This window comes from Bombus huntii, chromosome 13 (assembly GCF_024542735.1).
Source record: "Bombus huntii isolate Logan2020A chromosome 13, iyBomHunt1.1, whole genome shotgun sequence".
In the NCBI taxonomy this organism is placed as follows: domain Eukaryota; kingdom Metazoa; phylum Arthropoda; class Insecta; order Hymenoptera; family Apidae; genus Bombus; species Bombus huntii.
In genome coordinates this window covers 1,450,249-1,472,560 of record NC_066250.1, presented here as the reverse complement: position 1 = coordinate 1,472,560, position 22,312 = coordinate 1,450,249, and the positions used below count along the sequence as shown (strand labels likewise).

The window sequence follows — 22,312 nt, the reverse complement described above, 5'->3', positions numbered from 1 at the left end:
CCGATAGCGTTCCATCGAAGCGAAACGATTTACAAATGCATCGAAAAGGCCGGCAATTTGTGAGTGTAACGACTCGGTGAAAGCGATTGGCCAGAAAAGAATTGTAATCTCGACTTGTGTAAGTGTATGGGACGATCAAGAAATGAATACACATATTCGTACAAAGCTCAAGTGTACGATACAATGGATTGAATGCGATTTTCTTAAAAAATGTATCATAATTATACGATAACGGACTGAGTGAAAGTGTCGGCGATTGGCAGTAAGGCTGTCAAAGCGTTGTAATAAAAATATAATAAGTCTCGAAACATACCTTCAGACTAAGATAATTTGCATTGGCAGGTTCACAGGCGATGGGTCCAGAAGTTTCCGGCTGCTCCAACAAATACAGCAACGTGTCTCCGGCCAAGGTTTGAGCAGGCCAAATAAGAAAAGCCTCTGCTTCGATAACGTCCGACGGACCCTGGTTCCGAATAGTATAATTGTGCGTCATAGCTGGTCCAAACTCTGCCTCCGTAGTAACATTTATCTCGCTGGTATAATTATCCGGATTGTAATACAGATCTTTCGGTTTACTTTCACCGTCTATTCGTAGATCGGTCTCGATCCAAATTGGCAATCTCAAGGTATACGTATTATCGTCGGTCGTGTACGGATTCTCAGGATTGGTGGTGTTCACGTCCATTTCGAACTCGTAAATCGGCTTCATTCCATGCGACGTGACAGGTTGCAACAACACTCTGAATTTAACTAATCCGTTCTTCTGCAATGGATTGCCAATATCGCAACGAAGAGTATTGTTATTCGATTGTTTGGGCGCCGAACATTGAACAGGCACCCCCATAGTCTCGATCTTCTCCACTTTGATGTAATCGATACCAGCGGGTAGTTTCAAGTTGTACGTCGACTCGAAAGCGTCCTCTCCCATGTTCTGCACCAACACGTCTAGCTGCAGCCGTTTGCCGGAGCCTAGCAGGTACTTCTGCACGTTCGATGTCACGTTCATCTGCAGATCTGGGATACACACGTTGTCGGGGCCGCAGTTCTTTCTGATAGACAGAGAGTCCTTCCTGGATGTCGTGGAACCCAGAACGGGACGCAACGAGAGTCTAGGGTCTCTCGGTCGAGTGTCTTCGTAGCGTTCCTCGTCGAGACTCATCCGCATCTCGGCGTCCAGGGATGTAAGCTTGTCACGAATGTTCGGTGTCACGTATACCTATAGATGGTGCAAGGGATTCTGGTTAATTAGATCTGACGAGTCAAAGTTTCGGACAATCATGACTAAAAATGCAACAAATAGAATTTTGTCTCTACGTTTACTTCTTTTTGATCAAATGATACTTGAGAGTTTTTGGTAGCGGAACTTGAAAATTTCCAATCAAGTTCTCCGATTAATTGATAAAAGTTGTTCGCCGAAAAGCAAGTGAAATGATTTAGACGAACCTGAACGGTGCGACAGAACTGTCGTTCGCGATCGACCATGATCGTTCGATTCATCGTGTTCCTTCCCTCCAGCTCCAAGAAGAACAATCTCGGACTCTTTGTCTTCTTCACGTCCAGGGCGTACTGAATATTGAAATTATGCCTCGAGAAAACACCTTCTCCGCTATATTTGAAACAAGCTCTCAGAGGAAGGCAAGTGACTCTGCTGCCGTCCGATAGAGTACAATTTCTATCGTCCAGAGAGATCAACTTCGACTCCAGATCGAAGGACACGTACGAATCCATCTTGATGACTGGCCTGGATCTGAAGAATACAGCGGTGGCAGATTCGTAAGCACCGACCACCAAATCTGGATAACGATTTCCATCGAGATCGAGGCCACCAGACACGGAAAATCCAAACGTGCTCACGGGTACATCGAGGTTTTCAGCGTAGATCACCTGGGAATACTTTTCGAGAACGCCGGTTGACGAACCGTGATAGATGTACACGGCACCGTGACCACGTAAACCACCGTAAGGAGCACCCACCACGAAGTCACCATAACCGTCACGGTCGATGTCCCCCAGAGAGGCCAGTGACAAGCCGAATCGTCCGCGGTTGCTCTCTCCGTCCCTGGATAACGATAAGCAATTATCGCGGGAGTTCAACGATCCGCGTGTTCTCGAGTTCTGGCTGATCCTCAGGATCTTCCTTGCAACTAGTTTCAGCCACGCATAACGACGATTCGTTCGTGTGGCAACGAAATTCAATCGCGACAGACACGAGTGTTCTCTTTTCTACGATAGTAACTTTAAATCGGACAATTGCCTACGTTCTTTGGGAAGAACTGTTTATCAGTATGGCTTGGGTCGGTCACCTGGTAAGTAAAGTATCCGCTAATGGAATTATAAACGAAAGGAATATCGCGTGTAAAAATTGAAAATTGTGATCGACGCTTCTGGAATATCGTCGAACTTTTGACTGATAACGCGCGTGTAACAAGAACGAGACGAGACGGTACCTAGAGTCAACTTTGCGGAATTTTTCAGCTCCAACGCCTTGATAGATCACGTACACCCTTCCGGTCTCGATGGTCATTTCCGGGTTATCTGGCACCGTGTACATAGGCGCACCAACTATAAGATCGTCTAGTCCATCGCCATCGATGTCGCCAGAAGCAACGGCGTAACCGAAGTAAGCTCCCATTTGCTCTCCGGTGATGTTGCGATGATTCGTCATGTTCGAGGTAAAGATAATGACCTATGATCGAAGATTTTTCGTTAATTTCATACGAAGCCTGGTGTTTTACGATGGTCGAACGATATCTCGCTTCTATCTTGACCGATCGAATTTCCTCGTTAACTTGTTTCTCGATGCGACGATTTAATAAAGAATCGTTTCTAACAAATCTCAATCGTCCGAATTCGTACGGTTTCCGCGAAGAAACAGGCGAACGAACGATCTCTCTCGGTAGGTTACTTTCTCTACGAGAGAGAATTAATTTCCGATGCCGCGACTTCTTTTCTTTCGAATTACCGCGTTAATATTTCATGAGCATACTTTGCCGAGGAGATCGGAGCCACGAGGTACGCCGACGGCGGTGCCGCTGTCACCGTTTCCAATAAAATCGCCGGTCGTGACAGAGTAACCCATGTAGCTATCGTCCTCGGTGGCTGGCCCTTCCTTCGTGAACATTATTCTCGCGCGGCTGTTCAACGGCTGTGAAAACGCTTGGCCTGTAAAGCAATCGATGCAGTCAATCACCAAGTTGTACCTACGATTTCAGACACATACTTTCCCAAACGTATTTGCTTTCTGACTACGATCCAGCGGAACGCGCACTCACACGAAATAGGAATTTAATATCTGTGAGAAACTTGGATCGATATAGAATGGTCGATCGTAACATGGGAAATATCCGCGAGAATATTAACAAGAAACTAGCAACGTGCGATGTCAGAAGAAATATCTGATCGCAAGTACGGCTATAATACAAAGTATCGATTACTCGGTCGTATAATTGATCCGACTAGACCAAATTTAAACGATGAAGAAAATTTAGCGAACCGATAGGAACGTTACTTCTCGACTTTGTACGCGTTTCAATTTAAAATACAGATATTTCGCATCTTACGATATATTCTACGTTCGTTGTTTACGATACTAAGCTGCGCGATTTAAAGCTACGTCCTATTCCATTTGGATAGCCATTTGAAATCGGAATAAAGTCGGAAAATCGTAGTCAAAAAACGTTGGTAACGATACACGCTCGTAAAGCGGCGCTTTTGTGATTAATCCAGCTTCTAAGCGCAGCTCTATCGACGACGCTGATATTATTTTCCGATGGTCGCCACTACTATGCAACTGCGACTAAACGTCAACAACCAAGGAGACTCTTTCGAGTCTAATTAGAAATTATTATTGTTACTACAGACTGGCTTCGTATTATTATTCTCTGGCTGCAACGCGAAGCTGCGAAGGAAGCGGGCCTGCACCAGTTAAACACTGCCACCCTCGTCTCACCTGGCAGTAATTAATAAGTAATCATAGCATACGGTGCATTAATCATCAATCGGATATTAATCACTGAGGGGGAGGAGCGTCAGAGGCGTCACAAGCCTCAAACTGTCAAGCATACAAGATTGTACTCTACGTTAATTGCAAACTAATGTACGGAACAAAGGATGCTCTTTGCTCCCTCTCTTTCATTTCTTTCCCTTTTTTATTTTCTTTTTTTTTTCTTTTCTCTTTATTTTTTGCATTTACGATACTCTTGAGCGTGACAGTTCAACACGAGTTCGTTCGAATCGTTATTAATCACAGGCGTCGGGTTAATCGCGGTAAATCCGCATGAGTGGAAGCCAGATGAATATGGAATTATTGGAAATTGATTATTTGGGGGCCAAGCAAACGAATGCCGCGATCGCGTGGCAAATAATCTCATCGTTTCGAATTTATCGCGAACACCATCGATGCGGGGATCGATATTCGTGATACGCAGAATGAAACGTCCAGGGGAGTGCCGATAAATATCTCTGGTTTGCTTTTCAAGAGAAGAATATGTCCGCGAGTATCAAGAAGTAGGAAATAAAAGTTGAATTTGCGATTAAGCAAAACGGTAATTATTTATCGTTAAACGAAATATTCCCCTGCGTAAATTCTCAGAACTCGATATAATTAGCAACGTTACCACGCTACGACGTTACGTCGAGACGAAGATAAAAGGAAAACAGCTCCGCTCTCGAAATAACGTCGTATCTTTTGGAAACAACAGAGATATTCGATCGGAATACCGTACTTCCTTGAACGCTGCACGCTGTGAAGTTTCAAAAAAACTCAATACGAAAAGATCACGTTTCGCGGAGCATGAAGCAACGTTTGTTAATGAACGCCGTCGTTAAGAAAACATGGCGGCAGATTAGAGGTGTTGAAAACAGGGGGCTGGTTTTAAACGACACATTTGTTTATCTTTCGTTTGATTAGGGGCGCCTGCAAGTACGCGATACCTGATGCATCTGCTTCGGGGATGACAAACATCGTCGCTAAGAACTCCAATCTCAATGCGGTGCTGATCGAGTATATCTGACCTGGAATCGTTCAACGAAAGCCTTCTAAATCACTTCAAAGACCCACTGAGCACGTGTGGTCGCGATGTATTACGTGTTGCAGTTCCGTCGCCCAGGCGTTATGAAAGCTCGAGCTCCGACTTGTTTCTCTTTTTTATTAGCGGCCCAGTGACCGTTCACCGTCCAATTAGTGGGTGTAAATGGGGATTTAATTTTGCCGACCGCAATTCTGCCGAGTATTTTTTAGAAGCCCAATTGGTTTAGGGAGGTCCGGGGAATTCCTTGATTCGAATAATGTTTCCATTTTTACAATACGTGCAATTTAAATTCCATCGATCGTTGAGATTCTCCGTAAGCCTTGGAAACTTTCGAAAGTCCAGATTCAACGAATCTTTGTAATTTTATTTTTTATGAAAATTCATAACAAACGACTCGAGTTGCTCGAGTTGTCTCGTACTGAAAGAAATCGAGACTTTCAAACGGTCTGAAATTAGATATTCGAAGAAACGCTAACAATTTCTATCGCGAATCGTCCTGTTGTGTTTCCGTGTGTTTCCAGCTTCTTCGAATATCCCAATTAAATGGAAATGAAAATAGGATCGATACGCGTATGTACAAGTCGAACAAGATGTCGGTGTCTCAAGGTGGTATCGATTGTGAAATTGTCGACCTAAATCGAGCCGTGGAAACGGTGTACCACGAAAGAACCTTACCTTGCCAGTACCAACTTCCTGGCGCTCCGATGAACAGCCTCTCACCGTTCTGAAACGAATAGAAAGGCACTCCATTAGAGAAATTAATCGACGTCGAATAACTAACCACGGGAAACGTTTTACGATGTACTTATTTTTTATCGGACAAACTCATTCCTTCTTTTTCCCGAATACTTAATAGAATTCTTGGGATTACTTTCACCAGTGTGTTAGACGATACCTCTTTACGTATCAGAAGCATCGTGCGTCCGATAGATTTTTTATTTAAACGTCACATTGCATTCAAAAGTTACGCTCGTTCGAGATTTCGATCTTGTTTTTAATTTAATGGCAACGCAGTAGGATGGTAATGGAAAGGAACGAAGTCTGCATCGAGGTATTTCATTTTCACTTGAGGGCTTGTGCTGTGACGTGATCACAGTCGCTAACAGAGTAAGTTGATAAATTCTTCTCCTTTTTTAGTGGATTGCACGTGCGATCGAGACGACGATGTTCGTATAATTTCCGTATACAAGACGCGCGTGGAACACTCACGAGCAACAACGAGCGCGATCACCGGCTCGCGATTTTTCCCAGCCACGGGCGCTGTAACCAGGAAACGGACGCACCCACGAAAGTTCAACTTTTCTTCAATCGAGAAGATAATGGTGTAGATAAGGGACGTGGCTCGCGCGCACGAGCCCGAGACGCGATAAATCAGCGACTCGTACGTATGCTAGTCGCGTGTCTATGCGGCGCGTTGCGCGTCACGCATGTTAAATCGGTTTCGCGGATCGTGGCCTTCGCGATCCAGCGTTCGCCCGTTTGCGGAAAAATCAAGCAACAGCCACTGTGAAATCCCTGGTAACTGGCAAGAGCAGCGAGAACCGTTTCTTCGGTCGTTGAAGAAATCGCAAGAACGTGCTTACAATTTACGAAGCGAGGATCGAGAACGTTTAGGTTCGAACGTTTAGGGACCAGCGTTAAGCTGCTAAACTAAGTCGAAAATGTAGAACGAAATTTTGTCGTACTTCGCTTTACACAAAGCTGGCGATATTCCACGTTATCGCCAATCAACTTTTTCAACACGAGCTTCGAAGATTTCCGACAGAAACTCGACGATCGATTAAACTGATCGTATCATCCGCCAACTTTTAATCGATTACGATTAAAAGTCGATTACTCGGCATTCTACGCGTACGTGTTTTTCGATCTAAATGTAGCATCTTTGGAACGCGTGATACGTTACGCAAGCCTACCGATATTTACGTACGACCCCGTACTCGTTACAGTAGCTCGGACTCCGCGGAAAGCCGAAGACAAATATAGACGAGATGAGCGGTTCGATTAAAAGTCAATAAATTGCGAAGCATGTAACGTAACTGGAGAACGTGTCGCAACATTTGGCAGCCGGTGATAATACAACGCTCTTCAGCCACGTTCACACACGCTTCTCTCCTCCGATGCTCGACCGTGCACTTAATCGGCGCGTGAATTACTCGAGTGCCACTCGAAATCATCGACATACCTCTGTATCGCGGCCGAACCTTCCTATCGGTCGTTCCCATGCGGCGGCCGCAGACAAACTTTCACGCTTTTACTCGTCTGACGCGTACGAAGTTATACTACTTGCTGCGACGCGACTGCCAGGCCGTGAAAAAAAATATGGAACTCACAAGAGGTTCGTACAGTATAGAAAGAATGTCAAAGTTGAGATCGAACGGCTTGCAACACCAAGCAGACAGTTGCGATATTTAAATCGTATCCATCTGGAAGAGCAAGAAAGGTATAGGTTTTATATCTAAAAGCGCACAGCTTTGTCGTTACGAGTATCGGTCGGCTATGAATTTGTTTAAAGAAATAATTTCATTTTGATGGGTTCAAATGATCGAAGAAACAGAACCGTCTTCTTATTACAACAGCTCCTTCAATTCGTATCGAAGAAACGAAAGAAGAAGGTATATAGCCAGCTAAGGAAAAACGAGCCGATAAAACTCCTAACAAATCGATGCTCCGTCGTTCTAAATGTATGAAATTTTAGAGAAAAATTAGGAATCGTCGATATACCGTGGCGAATAGTTCCGCTAATTTTTATAAACGCAATTTTTCTCAACGCACAAAGCACCGCCGTTAATTCGCTAATTGCCCGTTTAGTAGCATTAATAGAGAGATGAAATGCAATCGTTCCAATTAATTCCATTTATCGCGTATGATCGGACGATCGTCCGCGTTATTAGAACTTAATATTCCATTACGCGGCTAACGATGGAAGAAGGTCTCGTCAGCGGCGTATTTACCGAAGTCGAAAGCCAGCAAAGTCGACTTCCTGCCACGCGATGCCTTTACGTTTTACACGACGTAACGGTACGTGTTGCACGGCCTTATCTAACGGCGATGCAACAGTAGTAGAGATTATGTCCCGCATACATATTAATCAACGTTCCGTAACAGAATGATCGATAGAGACTAAATGCAAATTCACGGTTGACGGTGATATCGAACGATACGAATAGCATCGGAGATGACAACGGACTTCTTTTTCTCCGGATCGTACTTTGCATTGAGTTTGAGTTCTTGGATTAGGTTCGAGTCAAAGCGGAATCGAATATAAATTACGTTAGGCTTGTATCGAGGAATGCAAATGGTATACTACGAGTGTAATGGTTACAAAGTGACTATAAAGATCGTACAATGACTATAATAGGGTGACCCCCTAGGAGTCGCTATAATTGCTGCAAATTGAACGCACGAAACGACTACAATTATTACGAAACAGCCAGGAACGATTTGCGGATGATCATGAGCATAATGTAACCATGAATTCTCGGAACGTGACTATAGTAAATGCTCATAGCCGTGCGATTACGCGACTCTAAAACTACATAAAACATATGCTTCCTGGATTTTTTCCCATCACAAATTCTACGTGTCTTCTGGCTGCTAGTTTTCATAAATAGCGTCCCCCTGCACTGACCTTCGCGCGAAAAGCAAACCCACGATTCCGCTTAAGTATCGCCGGGATCAAAGTATTAATCGCGGGACAATGTCGGTGTACTCTCTTGGGATGCACCTACGCGCCGATGCAGTCGTACGCCCACGCGCGCACGGAACGTTTCACCGTGAAGGAAACGCGAGGATCGTAAGAAGATCGAACGAAGAACGAGAAGTACGGAAATACCAGAGAGAAGAAGATTAGGCGAAGACGCGAACGAGCGAGGGGGAAAGACGGTGTCAGAGTTCAAGCGAGCGGTTGTTGAACGCGACGGCGACATTTGTTAGACCACGTGCGATAGATAGATTGGGCAGCCGTTGAATATTTCCGAGATGCTCAAGTGGTGGAAATTGGCATTGGAAAACTTAAGAGAATATGCCTGTTTTTAAGCTCTGTGAATTATATACGAATTATCGAAACCTGTTCCTGCGTTTCTAGCTTTCTTTACCAGATCTACAGTTCGTTTTCGTTGCGTCGAAGTAGAATGGTAGAAGATTGCCGATTTTTGCGAACCGCAGGCACCAGAAATATCTACGGGACATCGTTCTGTAGGTTCCACGAAATTACAAAAGCATGCTTTCTTATCGGCAATATGACGAGAAAGTTGTAAAAAAAAAAGAAGTTGAAGTATCGAGCGAAGAGAGGGAGAAATTGGTAATCGCTAACTTCGAACGACCGTAGCTTTGTAACAAATGGATGAAATTGAAAAACTGAAAGGCCATTTTGCGGATAAAAGTTAATCTTTATATTGTACGTCAAAGATAGCTGACAAAACTATTTTTTAATGTTCCTAGAAAACACCGATACCCCTTTACTGCCAAACTATCGACGTTTCAGCTCCGTTGTTTCTACCAGCGTAAAAATCTAACTTCGGAACGCAACGGTATAAATTACAAGGTAGAACATAATTCATCTTCGTTTCCCAGAATTCCAGCGTCAGAGCTTCTCCCGGAAGGAACTAAAAAGCCAGGCGGTGGACGAAAATCCGACAAAAGAAGAGGACGGAGCAAAAAGTTTCGCTAGCGACGCGGAACGCAGTCGATAGCTCTGGCACGAAGTTAAAACGCGAAAATGTGACGGCACCGCGAGCGGATCGCCCGGCTCAGTCGCAGCGAAAGGGCCGTGTCTAGTTTCGTTTTACTCTGCTTATCATGAGAAATGGCGGCCGTTTGTAAAACAATGCGGCCGCTAAGGGAGGACGAGCAGCGGCGCGTAGGTGGCCTCCTTGCGAACGCTGGTCGACGGTGAACACGGAACACGGTGACAGAACGAAATGTCCGTGCCTTAAATGGCCACCTGAGACTCCCCTGTCGTTTCTATTGCTGCTCGCCGCAGCCGTGTCGCCGTCTGCCCTTTTTCCTCCCATCCGGCTCTCTCTTGCCAGAGCGCCGTGTGTTACGCGATTCGAACAAACCGCGTGCAGCGTGCACGCGAGTCGTCCTGTCCAAGTGCGAATCGAGCGCTTTCGGATTTTTAAATTCGATATAAAGCGATGATGGAGCAGGGTCGACAGATTTGTCGAAAAGATTTTTAATGCCACGTGGATCGTTCGGATCGTTGACGAATCAATTTCATTTCTGTATTTCTTTCGAATTCGAAGAACAGTGGAACAGATCTATATCTGTCTAGGATGGGTTAAACAATTTTTATCGACAACGAAACGAAACTCTGAGCAAATTTGTACAAAGCTGATACAGAAGCGTATCGATTCAAAACGGTTACGTTGGAATAATAAGAATTACAATCGGTTGTTTGTACGCAAAATAGTAATAGGTGAAATACAGGTAGAATGTACCGCATAGGTAGAGTAAGAAGGTAACGTAAAGGCCAGGAAGAATAATAGGAATGCATTTTCACTGCCTTCCGATACGTAATCTTTGCTCCATTAGAAACCGCGCGGACGATACTCGTAAGCACAGTCGCGTTACAAACGACAAGCTTCGCGCTGTAATTCTGCCGGATCGCCGAGTTTATGCAGTCGACTTACCGCATTTGCATTAGGTGCTTCTTTCTTATGGTCTATAACGCGCGTTTCTACGGTCGCTGCTGTTTCTCCGAGAAATCTAGATGTGCCTTGCTTTGGCTCGACCCGAACCAAGGCTAATATCAAATCTATAGAAAGTAAAATTTCTCCCAGCTAAACACGCTTCGAATCATCCAGGGAGAATCGTGGCTCATTAATTTCCAGTCGGAGCAAAAAACACAGCTGTGACATAAACTCCTCGACGCTATCGGAGAGGCATCTCGGTTGCGTCAGTGCATCGAGTGCATACAGCCGGTCTCTTCTCTTACCGTATGCATTCTAGTGGCGCCAGCCTGCTGCTGCACTTTAGGGGCCGCTTTTATTTATCGTCCCGCAGAAATGTTATTATTTGTGAGCCGGCCCGTACGGCCGATTCGCACGCTACGCGAACAATGGGCCCTCCTCGTCGACCAACAATGTCAAACCGTGCCACCGAGTCACGTGCACGCCCAACACTGCGCACGGGTGCAATAACCGTGACTTTTATGTTCCGGCGCCATCCGCCGGGCTATGAGAATCGTAGCTAACAGACGAAGCTGGCGTATCCAACGAGCATCGAGTCGAAGCTTCGTCTCGACGCGCTGGTAGCCTCGCAGCTATGCGACTCGATCAAGACTAATCATAGCCTGATTAGTCTCGCACCCGGAAGTCTCAGGCGGTACGAACAATAAGAATCGAGACACAGAAGCCCTACGAAGTTTTACGAGATACAGTATCTGCCTTTTTAATCTAAACGTCTCATCGGACAAACGGTTGCGTTAATTTTTACCACGCGTTAATTCAACGAGCAAATACCAAGTAATCCGTACGAGTCAGTGGCACAACAAGATACGGCGGTAGCCGGCGTTTCAAAAATTCAAACGCTTCGGAGAAAAATTGCCGTCCCGAACGAAATTTCCAACCCCCGTGTCCTGTGCGCTGCTTTTACAGCGAAGGTATTAGCGAACCGGTAGCCAAGCAAATACGTGCATTTGTCGAGGGAACTCGTACGACACGGCTGAACACAGAAGCGGCTCGATGGCGCACAGACGCTCGAAGCTGAAAGGGGGAATGAGACCGACACGATGTACCCCCTACGGAGTAGCGTTGCCTCGATGCTTGTACACGCGAAAAATTTGCAACCGAGACAATGGCGGCCGTATTCTTTGCCTCTCTCTACACGAAACACGACCGGCACGAGTTGTATTCTGGCGCCGATCGCGAGGGGGAGGAAACTGACCATCCGAGATTGAAATATAACCGGTCGCTCAAATATGTATGGGAGCATGCTGAAATTTATGCCACCGTTTCCACGTATTTATGTGCGCCTCTGCAACCGTAGTGGGGCGGTCGATAAGTTGTTCCAACGACTTTTGAAGAAATCGAGAGACGTTTATGATAGCTTGCTGCTATACACGACAGGGTTGAGTTTCGATTTTTTAAACGACCATCGAACAAGGGTTCTTGGTGTCTGTTAGGGTTAGGGGAAGGAGGATCGTCGCGATGTCTTGCGTAACGAGTATTTAATTTTCCTCTTGATTCGTCGAATTCATTTCCAGGAAAGAACTGCAGATCTGCGGTTAGATGCTCGACGAGAACGACAAATAACGAAGCGATCAGCCATCGAATACGAATACAGGAAACGAAAATACCGTTTGTATGGTCGAAAGCAGTTTTTCTGAATTGCAAAAGTGGAAGCAGCCCCTTTCAAGCGCGATAACGTGAAACTGAAGTGGACACGTGTTGCGTTTCGGTTTATATTGCGAATGAATAGCTCGAGAGGTTGAAGACGTACAAGAGGGTAGCTTAGCCTCCACTAGCTTTGTTGCATCACGTTTTGGAGAGAGTATCGTGGGCGGTGGAGTCGAATGGATTTTAAATTCTACTTAGGACCATCGATGGAACGGAAATGCTTTTGAGTTTTATTTAAACGAAGTTCAAAGGAAACTTCGAATTAGAAATTTGTAACTTAAATTCGGGCGCCCGATAAATTTCTGTTATTCTTCAACCAATTTTTATACAACAGATCGAATTCCGTGCAACAGATCGAAACAGACCTTTCCCCACGAGTCGTAAAATTAAAAATTCACCCGACGTAAGATTCTACTCTCGATTTTCTCTCTACGTGCTTAGAAATACCATTTCGACGCGCCGATCGCCAGCGACGATCAAACAACACTTTCTACCGCCCGAATCGGAAGATCGAGCACGATCGACCGTATAAAAGATAAATCTCTATCGAGTTGGATCTAAAATGATTTCCTCGAGCTGGGAATACCACTGCAACATTGAGATTTCACGAAAAGACCTCCTCGAAGTTATTTTCGTGGCGAGTGAACGAGGGGGGTACACGTTTGTCCGTGGAACAAGAGGATCGATGATCGCGTTCCGCGTCGTATAGATCGGTATCGGGCGGATATCGATCGATCTTGACTAGATCCTCTGTAGATCGGGGGATAACGCGCGGAACCAGATACAACAGAGGTAGATACCAGGAGCGGCGGTTTAACGCGAAGATCGATGGCCGATTGCATACTGAATGGCGTTCGGGAGCCTTCTAAATCACCGGTCTCGAGATTTAGTGCGCACGAGGATCCTTCTAGCGATCACTACGACCACCGAACAAACGCCGAACAGCTCGAGAGGAAAACGTTATTGAAAATGGACGAGCTTCTGCTTTAAATAGAAACAAAATTTGCCTAATATTTCGGTGACTCTACCACAGTCCCTTTCTTTCGAGGATAATTTAGCCGTAAAACAAATTGCGTAGACTTTTCGTTTTCTGATCCAAAGTTTCCGATTCGAAGATCCCTTGTTAGAGAAAGTACCGTGAAAATTTCGATGTAAAATTCGCGCACAAAAGCTGAGATTGATCTTTCGATCGGCAAATATCCAGATCCTCGAATATCGCGATCTCTCGAGCGGAGAAAGGTCGACGTTGCCATCCTCTAAAATTCACCTGGAATATCCTGCGAAACACTCCGAAGCTGCCTAAAACTTGGCTGCAGGAGGGAAGACGAGGAATCCGCGTCATGATTTCGAAGTTAAACGCGCCATTAGAATTCGTCAGCGGCGACCAGCTGCTGGATTCGCGGCTCGACTCCGAAACCGGCGAATAAAGACGGAGCGAGGCAGAGACGAGGGGTCGGAGGATCGAGGAAGAGGATCGAATTTGCCTAAAATCATTGCGGCAGCGTCGTTTCACGACTGGCGGACTGTGGGTAAGAGGCACGATTGACCGTTCGTACCGCGGGGGTGGGGTATTAACATTGAATGCCGAGGCGAAGTTAGAGCCGGGCACGGACCGCGGCATGCATTAAACATCTGCTATATAGCCGAACAATTCTGAATTATACATCCACGGTGAGATAGCCGGCTGAGTGGCCAGGGAATTGTGCCACTATTTCTTTGCCGGCAATCGAAGCTGTCCCGCTGCGCCGATAACGCCGCTCCCAGCGTCGATTCCAACCCCGTCGCCGGAAATCCTGCCTTTCTTCTCTCCCATCTTCGCAGATTAGATCGACAGAGTCTGGGTCACGCGGCCCCGGGACAAGAAAGCGCGTTAGGAGAAACGTATCGGGCTTGGATCGAGATTATACGACGCGAGAAGGGGTTGGTTTCTCGGTTGACGTTGATGAAAGGCAGTGAATCACTATTTTCGATATACAGAGTTTTTCGATGATCTTTAAATTCGAAGCTACGACGATATTTTTAGTTCGAGACGTTTGGTTAGTCGACTGCGATCAAGGGGATGTCGTGGTAACAAAAAAATTGTCAGATCGATGAAAGTAATATATCTATAGAGGAAAAGATAGATATATCTATACAAAGAAAAATGTGTAAGTTTAAAACGAAGAAGTCTGTAATCCATCATTCCGACGGATGTGGTAATCCTACACTGAAAACCAAACCAAAGCACGTTTTCCCCGAAAGCAGAGTTTCCAAGCGGCAGGATTAACTCATCCCCGAAAGCGATTCGAGTTGCTCCGTTGCCCGCAGCCTTCTTATTCTTCATACGTTTCACGTCCGCACCAGCATGGACTCATCCCTTTTCGTGGCCGAGGATCCCCGAGAGATAAACCGCTGACATACCAATTTCGAATTCGTACCTATTGGCCCCGCGATACTTATCGCGACACCGGCCACGAACAAGGTATCACCGTGGACGCAGGTGCTACGAACGAACGTGTCGAGCGCACGAGTCGATGCGCCGATCTGCCGGCGAAATCCAGTGAGAAGAAACGAAAAGAAAAGATAAAAAAAGAAGTAAGGGGAGACAAAAGGCACAGGTCGACGCCTACGTGGTGTCCTGGGCAGATCGGCTCCGGGGATCTGGCGACCAGCGCCAGAAAATCGAGCTTTCGACAAGACAATCGTATATAGGAAGGAAGAGAAAGAAAGAGGAAAAAAAGATAGACGGAGGCCGGCTTTCTATACCCTCGCCATGCACCACGAATACGAATGGCCACGATCGGAGGTGCGTAAGGCAGGAATTCACATTCCTGGCCATATTCGGTTCCTCCTCGCCGACCCCTCGTGTCGCCTCTTAACTCTTTCGGGACGTGGCAACCGTCAGGACACGTGGGGTTACCGTATTTATATCCAACGGGCCTCTGTGTTTACGCCAGCGACTTAAACAGTTAGAGATCGTAGAGAGAAAGAGCGTGCCAAGGGAAAGACTCGTATTTGGGCTCGCTCGTTGACTTCAATAGTTTCAAAGACTGAATTTTAATCCCCCTTCAATCGTGTTCCACCCTTTCGTTTTGGTATCTCTGGCTTGGCTCTGACTCGGTGCACGGTGATTTGTGAAACCGTTGTGTGATATTCTCGGGGGAATGTTTTTCGAGTTGCATACGCTTGCTTCTGGCTGAGCAGCAGCAGCAGCAGCAGCAGCAGACGACGACGAGTGGGATCTCGAGGCTCGCGAGAAGAGTCTGTGACGCGATGACAGGGGGTTGTGGTTCTCGTCGACGGTTTTGCTATCCGAAAAACTCAAATATATTTGAACGAATATGAAAATACGTTGCAATTGAACTTTCATCGATGCATCCACGACACGTGTATGGAATCTACGTTACGTGTAAATCGTTGGTTACGTTTCAAAGATATATTTTCTACGAGTGAAATATTATGTGTCTAGTATTTTTTCTTTCGTGGACTTACCTTGGACATGGCAGCGCCCAATCCAGCTTGACACGAACCCTGCCTGTGGTATCCCCAGTACCCTGAAACGGAAACACGCAATTATATAGCGTCGTTCTTCGCTGTTCTAAACAGAGACGTCATATCTCGGTCGTTTCGTTTGAACGGACTTCTGCCCACGTACCGGCAGCCCTCGATAATTGAGAACGTTCCCCGAATCGATCCTTCGTAACGATAATTCCACGCATAATTACGGCCGACAAATGAAAGATTACTTCGAGATCGTTTAACCTGTTGCTTCGATGTCTCGCTCTTTCCCGCTCAAAGGTTCTCGATAAGTTATTTTTTCATTCTTATAACACAACGTACAGCGTAGAAAAATGTACAGCGGTCAGAAAATAGGTCTATCGAGAAAATTAAGTTTTAATATCTTAGCGAAGAAAAGGAAAAACGTTCGATAAATTCAACCGTATTGTTCACAAAACCAAGTTTATACCGTATGTAGTTGCTAGAACAAGGTATGGTTAATAAAATATTCATCATTTTTATCCCTGTTTCGTAATCGATACACAAAATCTTTAATGGCGTCTCACGGCGACACTCTTTGATTCGACACAGTCTTTCAGTCCTAGTTCTCATGAAGACAAGACGTATCGCAAAATGGACATTCCTCGATATTCCTACTTCTCTTAAAACCAAAAAGAAAAAGTTGCATTTTCCTTTATCAACAGAAAGATGAAGAAGGAACGGAGAATTCGAATTATCTAAAAACATCGACGAATTCTCGAAAGGTTTGATATCTCAACAACAATGCAAGCCGCAGGAAAGTCCCTCGACTGTATTCTACGACGAAAAAAGAGACAGGAATTCCTCGAGGGGAACTCGTGTCAGGAAAGGTGAAAGACTTGGCGCGCGCATTTGCTAAACGTCTTGTACCGTGTCACGGAGGTCGTTCGTCCACCTATCGACTAGGAAGTCGACTTAGAAATCGTCTTAAAGGACTATCGCCACGCACTCCCGCACACGTCCATAGAATACGTTGCACGCATCATTAATCCTGGATCGATCTTGGACGCGTGACGTGTTCGCGGGTCGTTTTCTTCGGTCGCGGATCGCCTTGATCGATTCGGACTAGTATCTCGTTCCCGACAATGTCCAACGTCGCTTCCAGGAAATCCTCCCGACCTTCGCAACGCCAACCAGATTGAATACGATTAAAATTAGATTGCCGATTCAGACTCGGTCCAGATGAATCGCGCTTCGTTTCCAACCAATGAATCATCGCCTCTCGGATGTCAATGGAAATTCAATTAGTCGGATTGTCGTATATTTTCTACGAATTCTATGCTGTGCACTTTTGCATCGAATTCTACCTACGTCATAATTTTATTCCATCGATCTTAACGCGTTTCTTACCGACAGCATATCAATGGCGTTTATCGACCGGTAGCCTGTAAATTGACGTTTTATTGACTTCGGCTATCGACTATTAATCGGTTTTTTCCTGAATCTGTTTAAGGCGGTGGTAGAAAACTTGTTGAACAAATTCGCGCTTGTACAGCCGGCAATAACAGCGTTCTATCTGTTTTTCAAAGTTGTTAAAAAGTTGTTAACTGTTCGAAGCCTGCCTCGAAAATGGAACCTGACGATGTAAGTGACATTGGTGTTCGAAGATGATTACCTAAAATTATCTCTGCAATATACCGACTCGGAAAGCAATAATCACACAGACGTCGATATAATCGACAGCCTGTAAGCGATGCGTTAAGATTAAGAACTTTTATATCCTACACGTCGATCGATCGTATTCGCTTGTCGCGTGACATTTTTCCGAGCAAAGAATACCCCATCGCTAAACATCACGAAGCTTCTCCAAAGGTTTGTCCGTACGAATTACAAGCAAATTAATCCACAGTCACCACGTTCGAACATGTTCCAAAGCCAGAAAACAGCGACGGTAACCAGAGCACGTCACCGTGCTCCATTGTTTCCGCTAAATACATAATTCATTCGGCGCGAGTCACTTCTTCACGGTTATCAATTTCTACAATTCTCGATCGTGTCTCCGCTCGTGTACCACGATCGTTCCCCGCGGCCGGTAGTTCGCGATTTCCTATAATTTCCCGTTTTTCACCTCGATCACGAACCAGTTCGAGTGTGTACACACGTCCGCGTACGTGTACGAGTTTGATAGACCGTTTTATCCGCTTCTGATACGCTATTTCACGTGCTCCTCTCGGGCAATTACGTGTCATCGAGAAAAAGGAGCGGTTATTACAGCCGTGTTCTTCTGGTAATTCGCTCTTTCCGCTCCGAGATCTCGCCTGCAGCGAATGCCCTTTTGCAATCGCACAAATATCCACGTTTCTTCGCCGCCTCTGGCTCGCAATGATATTTCAGTGGAAGACCATGTCGCTTCGCGGCGAAAGAAGCGGAAAAGTGGCCGATAAAATTGCATTACCCGCGAGCAACGCGTACCGTGCGTGAAAAGTCCTTTTCTTCTTACATCTTTTCTTTCCTTCTTCTTTTTCTACTTTTTATTTAAGCGAACGAGTTTTCACAGCGTTTAATTTCCCAAACGAGGACGATCGATGGTTTGATGCGTTCTCATTCAGTGTCTAAAATCTCTTGAACGTTATAATTTATCGACTAAATTATACAAGTTTTTGAATGATCGCGTAGCCCACTGCGATTTATGTAGTCGAGCATAGCATGGTTATGTTATAACGTTATAACATAACCTGGTGGATGATTTATTTGATAATTCACACCATACGCAAAGCGTCAAATTTATTATCCAATTAGGAGGAACGAAGCCCAGGCTCGGTTACATAGAACGTTCTATTTTCAGATACGTCAAACGCGATTACGTCGAGGGACGTTTAAAGGGAATTACGTAGCTGTAGAAACGCGACGAAACGCAGGAAGTAAAAGACGTCACCACGAGCGAGAGAGGAGGTTTTGGTTTCGTTTCACGTGCAAGCCAGTCTATCGCGTAGTCCGACTCCGTATGGAAGTTCTTTTAACGTCCATCGTTGTACACCGTACATCGGTGCGCACGATGAGAATGCAGAAATGCAGCTCGGAGGTGCACTTACGATGTGTATTATCTTTGCGTCGGTCTTTTTGGAAACTTCCGGTTGAAACGTTCGCCCGTATGTTTACGCGAAGTTACGCGAAATACGCGACGTTTCTCGCACGGCCGTGACTCGCCATGATTTCCACGTGGATCGTACGCTACGTCTTCTCGCTTTCCGATCTTTCCAAACGATATGATCGATCGTTAGACATTTTCCGTTCAACGCGTCTTTCGATGAGTTGAAGTATCATGTTCTCAAAAATAAAGGAATACATTTTCATGCTGTTTCGCATTCCAGCTGTGCGCGGTGTTCTCAAGGACAGTCAATACCTTTATCTTCTGTTTATCATACGTATGAAATCATCGGTAAAAGCGTTCATTTTCTAAAGAATTGCAAATATCTGTGACAAAAACTGTTTGCGTCGTTTCTGCAGCTTCGTGTTGCGTGACAGAAGCAAGTTAATAGTTCACCGCGTATCCTATCGAAGACGTAACGAATAATTCAACCGACTAGAGAAATATTAAATTTCGACGCATATTCTATAACACTAGTCCCAAAAAGGCTAGTCACGATAAGACAACAAAGTCGTTCTAAAATTTATTTATTCATATTTTCTAAATAATTCCACGAACAGAGAGCCTTTATCTCTACAAGTAGCACGATAAGAAAACCGATTATTCGCTGTTTCAACAAACACAAAGTGTAGCGCCTTGCCCATCAATCAAAGCTATCCCGCTTCGTGTTACAATCTCGTGAAGAAACGAGAAGAATAAAATTTCAAACATATACGTCGATTCATAGAGGAAACGAACCGCGCATTCACGATCCGTTTGGAACACCCTCGCGTAAGATTGATCGCGCGAATGTGACTGCCGCCGGAAAGATTAATCTCGACCTGACACTTGGCATTAGCGTCAATAAGCTGGCCACACTCGTCAAAGCCTGCGCCAACGTAATCGTGACGAGTCGCTGCCATTAACCGACAATCGGCCATTATCAGCTGAAAAGAAGCAACAAAACTCAGCATTTTGCTATTGCATCGAACATCCTTCGTTTCAACTAGTCAAGGTTACGTCCGCGTTTCTAACGTTGCTACCATTAAGCGCAATTTACGAATCGATGGACGAAGGGAAACGTCGACTCGCGTAACGATACCGTGTCGTTTACAAATTTTTCTGTCTCACGCGGATTTTCTAATTTTCATGGCAGATTCCAGAGCCACGAGTTTGTTGCTCTCGCAGGAAGGAATTTCATCGCGTAGGTTTTGCAGTAATTCTAACGGTGGTGAATATTAATTAACGAATTACACGTGGCGCGATTAGAAATGTTCAGGACACGATGATTTACTCTCTCGACTTCTCAATAGGTTTTTTCACCTATTCCATTTGAATTTAGTTCACTGTATGAATAACTAACGCATTCCATGAATTAAATATTGACTCTTGGCAGTTGCTAAGAGATTGATCGCGAGTCAATGAACTTTTGCTTTAGTCGCTGGCTCCTGACTTCTTTTACCATGTACAGCCTTTTATGAAATTACATATCCGTGTCTCCTTGCTCGTTTAGCTTGCGTTATCCGACTATCAAACCATTACGTTCAACTAACTTAACCGCTCTTAATAATTCCTAATAAACTCTTAATAAGAATCGTTCGATCATACATCTTTGCAACCTGACACGTCATTTCCACTCGCGATCCAAAAAGAAATTATTTCCAGAAAGAAATGACAAGTCCCGTATCGTATACGCAATACCAGATACCATCGAAATTAATAATTGAAAAATTCAATGACACGAAGCGTGAAATTTTACAGCCGAACCGACTCGATTTCCCTCGACTTCTCGCACATCGTTCTAATACACCTGTGCGTACTTCCAAGCTGTTCGTTCGCTCGCATCGTCCCAATGCTTGAAACGAAAGTTGCATTCGATGAACGAAGAGTCGTGGTTGTTTTAATCGAGCTCACGGCCCGACAGAGACTGTCAGTGTAAGAAAACGACGGCTGTATGGGAGAATATCCGGTGGGATCCAGGAGCGCGCAGTGTTGGTCTACACGAGCGTGACTACGTACATACGTTATGAGAACGACGAGAAGGGGCCCTGACGGCCGATCGGTCACTTTAGACGAGCTGCCAGTCACGCAATTACATCAATCGGTCGTCGACGACCGATCCAGCCGTGTCGGCCAGAGAAAAAACAACGTGGTCGATCGGCGCCGCCGTTTCTTCGTGCGCATGCAAAGAAGCTCTAAAGAGAGAGACAGCTGCCCTTTAACATCGCGTCCCAATGGGCCTTCGATCTCGATGTATAGCCGGTAATGGCGTGTTTAAAATCGATACGTGAGAAATCAATGGTTTGAAGAATGATTCCAACTAGGAGGTGTACCGAATCATTCATTAGAAACGTGTTGCGATATAATTGAAACGAAATCCTGTACTGTTGAAAAATTCCAAATTTACCTTCTGTCCTGTATCGTATAATACGCAAAGTTCTAATAGTCTGGTCCGACGAAAAGTGACTTTTCAGTGCAGATTTCGGTATAGGTAGAATGGAAAGTTATTTTTACGTTTGACAGAGTTTCTTTTTTTTTTTTTTTTTTTTTTTGGCGAAAAAGTTGCCTCAATGTGCGAGGTAACGAAAGACAGGTTCGATTGGAGGATATCGTCGCCAGTCGCTCTATTTATACTCTTTCGTGTCTCGATGCTTTGCGAGGGTGCTATTCTCGTCGGTAACAGAGTGCTTTGCACTCGAACTTGGGCCCACGACGAGCGCTATAGAAATACGAAGAAAGTTACTGCAAGTAAGCAAACGAAGCGTAAGTCCAACGACACGGAGGACCCGCACGGTCCTTCGAAAACAACGACATCCTTGTCACGTGGAAATATACATTGAAAGTAGCAAATGAAATTACCTAGATATAAATAAATAACGCAGTGATAAGACGCGTGAGTCAAACGAAACACATATTCGAGTAAATTAAAGATCGTCCGATGAAAATAATAATTTTCGCTGCAAGTATTAATTCGTAATTTTAAAGAATGAAGTTAAAACGGTACGGTGAAAGTGTTCGTACGTTCGTACACGTGACGCTTAATCGAGTTGCACAGAATGAATGGAGCTACTGTGATTCTGATTCCGCGTAAATGTGTGAGTGTGTCGACGGGCGATTAAGTATCCCCTATCAAGCGTATATTTTTTAATAAGAAGAAAACGAAACTCGATGGTCGTGGTAAATAATCTGAACAATTGAAAACATTAAATACCATGTTGAAATTATTAAATTACATTGGAAATAAGAGGGAGTCAGTTTGTGGAATCGGTTTAACATCAGAAGCAATTATCGTACAACGGTAAGATAGATTACAATCGCTTGGAAAGTACGCTTTTCTATTATCAGATTGCTCCTTTTTT

The 22,312-nt window shown here is 44.9% G+C and overlaps 1 protein-coding gene across 4 annotated transcripts in view; it reads right to left on the bottom strand.

The window, feature by feature from the left end:
• Positions 1-22,312, bottom strand: part of LOC126872420 (integrin alpha-PS2-like) — a 74,840-nt gene that overhangs the window by 3,965 nt on the left and 48,563 nt on the right. Inside the window, exons 1-8 of one of the 4 annotated variants that reach the window (XM_050632357.1) lie at positions 16,005-16,083; positions 15,842-15,903; positions 5,706-5,754; positions 4,933-5,013; positions 2,987-3,162; positions 2,448-2,686; positions 1,444-2,059; positions 314-1,216 (exon numbers count right to left, since the gene is read on the bottom strand). In XM_050632357.1, coding sequence (XP_050488314.1) covers positions 314-1,216; positions 1,444-2,059; positions 2,448-2,686; positions 2,987-3,162; positions 4,933-5,013; positions 5,706-5,754; positions 15,842-15,903; positions 16,005-16,068 — 2,190 coding nt within the window. In that variant the 5' untranslated portion in view covers positions 16,069-16,083. Of the gene's footprint in view, positions 1-313; positions 1,217-1,443; positions 2,060-2,447; positions 2,687-2,986; positions 3,163-4,932; positions 5,014-5,705; positions 5,755-15,841; positions 15,904-16,004; positions 16,084-22,312 lie in introns of those variants that run through there. The other 3 variants (XM_050632355.1, XM_050632359.1, XM_050632356.1) reach the window with 3 other exon arrangements.